The 9,935-nt window shown below is 54.4% G+C and overlaps 2 protein-coding genes across 2 annotated transcripts; one reads left to right on the top strand and one right to left on the bottom strand.

Annotated features, from left to right (window-relative positions):
• Nucleotides 1–5,505: 5,505 nt before the first annotated feature.
• GCG54_00011436 (putative dihydroorotate dehydrogenase A (fumarate)) lies at nt 5,506–6,549 on the top strand (the record flags this gene model as incomplete). The annotated part of the gene is made up of 1 exon (XM_045411341.1): nt 5,506–6,549. The coding sequence occupies one exon, from the start codon at nt 5,506–5,508 to the stop codon at nt 6,547–6,549; it is 1,044 nt and encodes a 347-aa protein (XP_045268399.1).
• GCG54_00011435 (L-fucose permease) lies at nt 5,701–9,731 on the bottom strand (the record flags this gene model as incomplete). Its single annotated transcript, XM_045411340.1, has 3 exons — nt 5,701–6,492; nt 6,716–9,355; nt 9,426–9,731. The coding sequence occupies 3 exons, from the start codon at nt 9,729–9,731 to the stop codon at nt 5,701–5,703; spliced, it is 3,738 nt and encodes a 1,245-aa protein (XP_045268398.1).
• Nucleotides 9,732–9,935: the final 204 nt, after the last annotated feature.

Below are 9,935 nucleotides of genomic sequence, written 5' to 3'. Positions count from 1 at the left end.
AACTTTGTGTGTACGATTCGACGATTCTTCAGCCATGGCTCGAATGTAAAAAGCTGGCAGGTCTTTTTTTTTTTCACATTTATCCATCTTTTCGCCTAGCACGATACCTCTGCTTCTGCGCTCACTTTTGTTTGGAAACATGGACAAAGCTCGGGGCAACTGGCATTCTTTATAGAAAAGGGACAAAAAGTCATCATCAGGATGGAAACGGCAATTCTGGACGGAGCGTTGACGATGGGATGATCTAGCATGTCTGGGAGTTTTATTTATGGCACTGGGTGCTTTCTCAGCGGGGGGTTGTGTATGAACAACGAACAAGCATCCATGGATCCTTTTCGGATAATGGCTTTCACGGAGGCAGAGAGAAAGGGACAGAGAGAGACTCGGGGTCTCGCGTTGGAGGGAGGGACTTTTACCATTCTTGATCGCTGAGCGACGGGGGTCCCATCGGGGCAGATATCCTGTCCTCATGCTACCCTATTTTAGGGAGTTTTTTTCCAGCTTTGACGAGAGAGTTCTACAGTACACGCTTACCAGAGCCTGTCACAATGGAACCAAACATTCAACGTCATATCTGTGTCTGCTATCTAATCAACAGAGTCAGTGACGTTTTGTAGATGTCTCCCGGTGTAGACACCTCGGTCTGATCCGATCGAACCCCAAGACTTTTCGTTACCGCAGTCACTCTGCACGTCTGGCACAAAGTCCCGACCTGGGGAAACCAGCCCCAGCCAAGACAGAGACATTTGCCCAGTCTTCAGCTCGGGGTTGGTTCGCATCTACGGTACGCCAACAAGACGAGGGCAGGGTGAGAGTCCTGGGGAAGGGGGATGGGTGGGCTGTTCATTTGGGCGCGCGCAAGTAGTCAGGTCCAGGTGCAGGATTGCCGGGCAGGTGACATGGTCTTGGGCCTCCATCTCTCTCTTTCTCTGTGCATTGCATGCGCTTGCCTTCCCGTCCCGTCCAAAAGAGCAAAGAAAGAAAAAAAAGAGAGCGAGAGAGGCAGTCAGGCACCCTGGGGGTCGTCATGTGTCTCGGCCGAGCGGAAGGGGGGGACAGCAACCAGGATCTTTTGACGAGAAGAGCCAAAGGTGCCGGTGCTACGCTGTAATGAGGTAGCGAATGCGGGGATTTGGGGCAGGCAGGCGGGCAGAGGCACCGGAAACCAGGGTCTGAACACGACGGGCGATACCCTGCTGAGTTGCCCCCTCGGTATTCGCTCGGGTCGGGAAGGGAACGGTGCGAGGAATCGGCAGGCAGGCAGGCAGGAGGATGCATGGGGCCTTTTCTCTCATACTTGCAGTATGCGTACAAGGTACCCAACTACATCGTGGAGGTGAAGTTGTGGCGGCAGCGGTGTGTGCGGCTCCGTGGTGTGCGGATGGAGGTCTGCTGCTGGTAAGGTACCTTGCTCTGTTGGAGTGAAGAGATGAGAGGAGGTGTGGAGGAGACGGGCTCCGTTTTGCGCGGCAGTTCGGGCCGTCGCATCTGAGGCCCTTTCTTTCGCGGTTTCTTTTCTTTTATTCTAGAAGAATGAAGGGGGGGGGGGCCATATAGCAGAGGGCACATATCGGGCGACCTGAGGTTAGGGCGGGCTGGTAGTGAGGTGGTAGTGAGGTTGGGGTAGCATTTCTGGGGTTGGGGGGAGCTGGGGGGTCCAGTCCGGGGTTTGTGTGGCGCGCGTGCCTGGCTGTGCGCTGGAGCTGTCAGTCAACTCAACGACTGCTGCAGGATGTGGGAAACGGGAAAAGGCGGGGAGAGGGAGAATGAGTGAGTGATGGGTGCTCAGCTACACTGCCAGCTCGCTGCCCACGATTTGAATCCAACATATCAAATGGGAAGGATCTGAAGGAAGTTTTGAGTTGGGAGGGGGTTGGGTGGATGGACGCATGGAAAAGGGTCTCTGGTGGTTTTCCGTGGGTTGGTCGACCCTGGATTCGGGTCACGCGCGGCGTTCCTGGGTGTTAATCTCGACGCCGGACGGGACTGGGAAGGGATCAGCATCAGCAGCCAGCGCTGTTGGTAAGGTTTTCGGGGCAAGTATTGCGGAGATGCGGGGGAGAGGTAAGGTACCTACCTCAAGCTGCTGAACGCGTGTGGAGGGCTGGCTGTATGGCTTTGGCAAGGCGCGATTGGTACGAGGGCGGGATACGAAAGTCTAGTTGGCTTCGGCGTGTCTGGCGACGGGACGGAATGGTCGGTTCGAGGTTGTTTTGCTCGTGTAATATTCGTTTGAGGGGTGCGCGGTGCGCCGGGGATGGGCGGGGGCGGACGGACGACGGCCGTGCCGAACGGAGGCCGGGCTTGACGCGTGACCACTCCGGAGAAGCTGTGCGACTCTTAGAAGGAGCCAGCTATAGCCTGGCTTCACCACCGTTTGGACGACACCTGGAGCGGTCTCAGATGGAATCGTTCGCCTCTTGTCTTGTGCCTCAGGGGCGGGTGCATGCATTGCATGTGCCATTCGCTAAAAGAGCAGACTCCGGGGAGATGCCGTGGTGACGGCCGGCAGTGTAATTGTTACCCTCCGTCGTTTACGAGATACGACCGGGCCACTGATGCTGATGCGGATTGTCAGAGCGAATCCGAGGGGGTATGCTAACATCACACCATGAACGGGCACCCAGACCTACCGGCAGATGATGGGGAGCGTTTCCACATGGAGCATATTCATGATTTGTGATCCTATACTTATCAAGTGAGTGAGTGCAAAACCACCTGTACGCCTGGAGTAAGACGTCTTGGGCTTAAGAGCTCGACCAGACTCCCGAGAATATGTGCTGGGCGAAGACACTTCATTTTCTGGGCGAATCGGCTTCAATCAGAGCGATTTGGCCGCGTTCGTTCTATCTCTAGTACTCAGATGCTGCGCGGGAAGTGAAACAAGCACCGTCAACTCGGTGAGATATCGGTGCGTTCTTCCCCTGCTGGCCCATATATGAACGGCTCGCAGTATTGGTGATTTAGAAGTGTATCCATGTACCCCATTGGATGTATGTTATTGCAACTCATAATAATATAGCTTGCACAGTAGTGTTTTAACGCCTCTCAGACATGAAAATCATGGCCGCCCTCTAGACGAAGATTGGCAACGCTCCGGTGAGTTTCTTAAATAGTCTCTAGTCCAGTCCAAGAGAAGTCTACACGGCCTATATTCCTAGGACACTGGATTTGCTTGAAAAGGACCATGTAGAGTACTGTGAATATGTCTAAAGTTCCAGACGTGGCATTTGATTTCCACATTTGCTCGGTTAACAAGTTCCAGGTTCTATCGGCAGCCATCGTCGACTGTTCTCTCTGTTTTGTAAGGTTCCAGCCACCGAAGCTACAACCATTACTGACGAACTACTAGAGTAAGCCTGGTTGAACCTATTATATACACTACAGTGACCGCGAGCAGAAACCACTGTTCACAATACACATGAGACGCTATGATCTTGTATGTTCCAACAAGCTTGATCCATCACAATTCACCGTGTTGAATGCTCTTCTTCTGCAAAGAATAGTACCGAACGCGTTATCATCCCCATACCAAGGTTAGAGCTTGAAGTCATTCGATCCACAGCATAAGTTAGCAGTACCGCAAACATGTATACTGATCGCTCTCTGCGGGAACCCATTTCACAGCACGAGAGGTTTCTTCCCATTCGCCGAGGTGACTGTCTTATCAGATCCCTGTAGCCTCTTGTAAAGGCAAGATTCCTCACGAACCCACAGCGCCCGGTATGCAGCAATGAAAATGGCGCCGAACCAGATATTTGAGGTACCTTGATCAGGAATATGATGCGAAACCAAACATGAAGCCACAATGATTTTGAAAGCCCGAATTCATCGGGCTGTCGGTCATCTCCGTCCCTTACTACTTGAGAAATATTCGTGTTCTCGAGAGGTGTATCGCTTTGGAGGACCGTCTGGAGTAAACTGACCAACGATTGAAGCTTTTAAAACGTGACTTACAACCGCTCGTTCTGCTTTTTTTGATGCGGTAAGTGACTCGGGTCAGTCGGCGTACCCGATCGATTGATCAATAACATTCCCGTGGCATCCACAGCAGAGGAAATGACAAGATAGCATTAAATCCCTTTAAAACTCCACGCCGTCGTCTAGGCCGGATGAAACTATCATGTGTGTACATCAACACTTATGTTGAGTTCCTGGAGCTGAATGGGGATGTCTGGAGGCTCTTGAGCATGCCGGATGTGGCCACGCCGGGACATGCTGAATATCAACACCCTCAACTCGACCACACTAACTCAATGGTGTGAAGGCTCTTTATTCCATCTGGCAATAGAATAAATGGGGAGAAAGGGCGTTCATGATGCTTTCTTCTAGCTATGCCCCGCTACACGCGAAGTTCGAAGGAGGCACGTACCTCAATATGATAGTAATACATCTCTAAGCAACTAGACAAGCATGCTCCGTGAGAATGAAGCTGTCACCCCTCGTCATTCTACTCGCGATTTGTCTTCAAGGCATTGTCATGGAAGTATTCGTACCTACACCAGCGATTGTGTGATATTTGCTTCAGAAAAGGTCAACATCCAGTCAAGAGCTTCAGCCACTGTATACGAACTCTTTTTCAGGAAATACAGGCAATTCTCAACGCCTGGATTGTGTGTTTCTGTGTAGAAAGGTATTGCCATTATTGGCACGGATAGATGGTTCTGCTCAGAAAGGCACTTGAAGCCGTTTGTCCTTCAGGACGCGTCGCCCAGACGATACAAGTACCAATTGTCTCGTTTAAAGTGATATTCCAAGACCGCCAAAATCGAATGGTAATACAAGACTTCTTCTAAGCTAGGCTGTATTTCGCAGTGATTCATGCATGCGAACTATCGTCTTGTAGCCACAGGATAATATGTGACCGATATAGCAAGCTTCCTTCGTACTTTTCCACTGCCCGGTGAGTATTCTCGCCGTATAAGTTGACGTTACGTAGATACTTAAAACGTTCATCAGGCTCCTTGGCTATTATACCTCATAAGATTGTGATGAGAATTTTACTTTAAGGTTTAAGAGCACTTAGGATTTGCGTGAAAGTAGTCATTGAGCATACGTCGACATCTTTATTCACGGTTTCGGACCATATCATCCAACCCTACCTGCCTCTCACGCCTCACACGGAATAGGGAAGAAAACAAAAGCCTCGCACGCCTCAACGCACACTAATCGCCGCACAGAACCTTCCTAAACTGGCGAAAAACATACTCTCCCTCCAATCCACAGAAGCCACAAATCTGACCGTCGAACATCGGCCGAAAGGCCCGTCCGGCCCCTCGGACCTCGCCGGGGCGGCTTATCTTATCAACCCCGCCTCCCCCCACCTCGCCGCGCTGGACTCGGGAGACCTGGCGACAACCTCATCTCATTTCCCTCTCCTCATTCATTGCGAACTCACTCACTTACACTGACATCCCGCCACACTCACTATCCAATGTCTCAGTGAATAAGTCCTGCAGCATCATTCAGGGAACTTCATCAGAGAACCACCCCAAAACCCCAAAGATGAACGCCCCTCCTCCGCCAGAGCTCAAAATCTCCCCGCCCCTCCTCAACTCCGCCAACCCCTGGTGCACAACGCTCTCCGACCTCAAAGCCCTCCACGCCTCGCCGCACACCGGCGCCCTCACCACACGCACCTCCCTCCTCTCCGGCTTCGCCCACTCCGACGCGCGCCACCAGTACACCTTCTTCTCCCCATCAACCTCCCGCCCCTCCCCCACCGTCCCCAACTCCTCCTCCCACCACACCACCCCGAAGGACCTGCGCCCAGAAGACGTCGCCTCGCTCAACAACCTGGGCTACTCCCCGCTCCCCCTCGACACCTACCTCGACTTCATCGCCGAGCTGCCCACATCCCCCATCGAGGGCCACCACCACCGCAAGCTCATCATCGTAAGCGTCACCGGCTCCCCGAACGAGATCGCAGAATGCTACGCCCGCGTCGCCGCCTTCGCCGCCACGACGACGCACCCGCTCGCGATGGAGATCAACCTCTCGTGCCCCAACATCGCCGCCGCCGCGCCGCCCGCGTCGGACCGCGCCCAGCTGAAGGCCTACCTCGCCGCCCTCCCGCAGACGCCCGCCGTCCCCGTCGGGCTGAAGACGCCGCCGTACACCCACCCGGCGCACTACCAGGAGCTCATCGCCGCGCTGCGCGAGGACGCGACCGTCGTGACCACGAACGCGATGCTCAAGGTGCCGAGCAAGATCAGCTTCATCACGGCGGTGAACACGCTCGGCTCGTGTCTGTTGTTGGAAGAAGAGACAGATGAGCTGGCGCCGCGGCTCCCCGGCTCCGGGCTCGGCGGCATGGCCGGTGCGCCGCTGCACCCGCTGGCTTTGGGAAATGTCAAGACGATTGCGGAGCTGGTCTCGCAGGAGCCCGAGTTGTTGCACATCAAAGTCATCGGGGTCGGCGGCGTGTCGGATGCGGATGGGTTCAGGCGGATGAAGAGCGTCGGGGCGTATGCCGTCGGGGTCGGCACGGCGCTGGGCAGAGAGGGCGTGCAGGTTTTTGAAAAGATTTCGTCAGGGTTGGCAATGTAGGTTGGTCACGATGGAAGCTCACGGAAAAGTTTTGAAGCGGTCAAGATATGAAGTGTCTAAATCATAACTTTTCATTCATCGAACGTCATTATCATTGGGTATATAACAATTAATATAAACAGGCTCAATGGCCTGCACAGTAATCAAAAACATCGCTCATTCATACGGTCTGGGACCGTGTATCGTTGCTCGCCTCAGACGACTTGTTGGAATTCTTTTCTTCAGAATGCTCAACGGCCGGGGGAGTAACGCTTTCCCCGTTGGTTCTGCCAAACGGGGATATTTTGCTAAAGATACTGCCTCGCTTGCGCTTCGCCGCAATGGTGGACAGTGTTCGTCGGCGCCTCCTTACTTCGCGGTTCATGTCGATCTCGTCTTCGTGAGCCTGACGCTCCTCGGCGGTGATGACCGAGTGCTCGGGATTCGTCATAGCCCTTGCGTCCTTGAGGGACTCGAGCCAGATGGGGTAAAAGGCCGTCAGCACGAAGAGGGCCACGATGAGGACAAATGCAAGCTGCACCGTGGCGCCGTTGTTGATGATGGCGTACATGACGTAGGGGAAGAAGGCGGCGCCGGAGCCACCCATGGTGATGAAAGCGGCCGCCCGCTTCGTCCGCCGGCCCTGGCCTCGAAGGCCGATGGCAAAGATTAGCGGCCAGACGGGTCCTTCGCCAAAGTAGAACAGGACAACCGGGATCAGCAGCATGTTGGGGTCCGCCGGCCTGAGCACCACCGTGAGAAGGGCAGCGAAAAGCGACAGGCCCACGCTGATTGATAGCCACGTTCTCGGCTTTGGCATGCGAGGGTTTCGAACGGACAAGTACGTGAGGTATGCGACGATGAATCGCGATACGGCAAATGCGCTGTGGGCAACGAGGTGATAGTCCGTCACCCCCAGTGCAAGGCCAGGCGGTTTGTCGCTGTTCTCCCCTGGGTTCGTGTCTGCGTTCGTTGCCGCTGATCCGGCGTCTTCTTGGTTCGGAAGGATGGCGATGAGCAGGGCGCGAAAAAATATGTTGTTGCATTCTTGCGAAGCGACGTAGGTCCATTGGGCAATGACGGCAAATATTAGGCTCCATGTCCGGAGTTGTAGCCCGCCAATGCTGCGCTTATGGGGGTTGACTGGCAGCCGGTCTGCTGTTTCTTGTAGTTCGTTGTCGTTTAGTTCTGGTAGGGGCATGTAATAGAAGAACAGCCCGAGGGCCACACACAAAAGCGTGATGGCAAGGTAGGTCCATTGGACGTTGAGTAGCGTTGTGGAGTTGTCGTTGGTACCGTCCTGATTGGTGATCTTGGTGAAGAAGACCCGCTGAGCCATCAGACCGCTTAGAACGGCGCCGATGCCTTGAACGCCCTGGGCGAGCAGAAGTCGTGTCTCGCCGTACTCTGGCGGTCCACAGAGAATCAGGAAGGCGTTCGCACCTGTTTCCAGGACGGACAAACCAAAGCCAACGACAAAGTTGCTGAGTAAGAAACCACCCCAAGACTTGGTGACGGCAGATGGCCAGAAGATAATGGTCCCAACGCCATAAAAGCAAAGTCCAACAATGAATGTCACCTTGAAGCCCCCGACGCTCTCGGCCCCGTGCCGGTTGTTCTTCCGGTTTCTGCGGTGGTGCTCATCGCGCCTCAAAATCCACTCACCCACGACCAAGGGGCCAAAGAAGTAACCGCCGCCAAAGTACGCGGTTGTGAGACCAAGCGTCTGGGCCACAGACATTTGTGAGACGCTCGAAATGACGTTGTTGAGGGTGTTGAGCAGGCCGTACGAGATGCCCCACATCAGGAATAGGATGGTAACCACGAGGCAGTAGCGGAACGATTCTTGAGAATCACACTTGACCATGCTTTTCGGCCGCCTCATATTGACGAAGCCAAAATAGATGGTATTCTCTCTGCTGGTCGCCATGGAAGTTCTGGTCCTCATCCCACCTAGCCTGCCTGCGCTGGACGCCTCGAATTGTTCTAGCGTCATTTCGGGGGTGGTGAGAAACTCGAGCGCGGTCAGCCCATTGCCATCGGTGTCTGCAGTCGTAGGATTCAAAGACGCTCCGAAATCTCGGCTGGCACGAGCTGCCGCAGGTGGCTGCTGGACACTGACACTGCCACGGTTCGGGTTCGTTGTCGGCAAAATCAGGCCGTCGCTGCCGTTACGGTTTCTCGGGCTGTCCAGGATGTCCTTTTCCGTCTGAGTGCTCGAGCGCGTTCCGTCGGGGTCAATGATCATGGCAGGGAGGATCTTGATGATGAGAGGCTTCAGAGTCGGGATGCAAGCACACGACATTCCAACGTTCACCTCCACAGCTGACCACATGAAAGACAGGGACGAGTTCCAAGCGAAGTTCGGGGTGCCGCCAAAGCGGGAGTTCGGGTCGGTCGATACGCCGGTAGGGACAGAGGTGACGGCTTGCTGTAAGTAGTAGATGCGGACGACGTCCACGACAGTAACAAAGATACCGAGGGTAAAGGTAAGGACGAGGATGATCTTCTGTCTCGGAGGCAGTCTCATGCCGGTTAAGACTGGTATCGGTAGGGCCAAGATGGCCAGATCGGTGACGATATTTATCGGCGCTGAGCAAATGAATTCGGTAAGCAGCGGGATGCATTGGGAGGTGTCCTGCCCAACCTCCCACGCTGCCTGAACGGGTCGACATTGAAAAATGTTCATGAGGGTGAGCACGGTGCCAGCGAGATTGACGATGCCCAGAGTGACCCAAGAAGCGAATCTAAGTACTTTTTGGGTGTTTTTGGAGAGTCGCAGGTAAAAGATCAAGACGGCGGTTTTTGTTGCCATAAGGGCGGGATTCTGCGAGGTTGTAAGCGGGAGGCGGCCACAGCGCGACACGGCACGCCAAAAGCGCCAAGAGGTCACTCACATAGAGTATTGAAAAGACATATTCGCACGCTCGCAATGAATCCCAATGGCTCCTAGCAATGTCGGAATCATAACGGCCAAGTCCTCTACGGGTGCCGAAGCAAATGGTGAAAGACAATCCAAAGGCAATCAGCCAGGCCAGGAACATGGTCTTGTCGTCCCAGCTGACATTTCTGACGATGAAGCGCCTGCAGAAAAGGCGGGCGGCTACCATGACACTCGCTAATACGAATGTTGCCGTTGTCACGGCAAAGACAGCCGGACCACGATCCGGGACGCCATCGTCAGTGGCAGTGACGACTGACATGCTCGGCGAGAAGAAGCGTCGAGGCAGGGGGAGTCGACCAGGATTTACCACCACGGAGGTTTGGAGAAGGACGGTGGGTTGCTAACTGTACACCGATGACAACCATGCCATGGCTTTAGGGTCTGACACATGGACGCAGTAAGTATGTTGACGTTCGGGGCGCAACTCGCTCGGCGGGCATCGAGGGTCCTGGGCGAAGGACGT

This window comes from Colletotrichum gloeosporioides, assembly GCF_011800055.1.
Source record: "Colletotrichum gloeosporioides strain Lc1 chromosome Unknown consensus_17, whole genome shotgun sequence".
NCBI classification, from domain to species: Eukaryota; Fungi; Ascomycota; class Sordariomycetes; order Glomerellales; family Glomerellaceae; genus Colletotrichum; species Colletotrichum gloeosporioides.
Note: the sequence above shows the minus strand (reverse complement) of the source record. Positions and strands in the feature narration are given on the sequence as shown.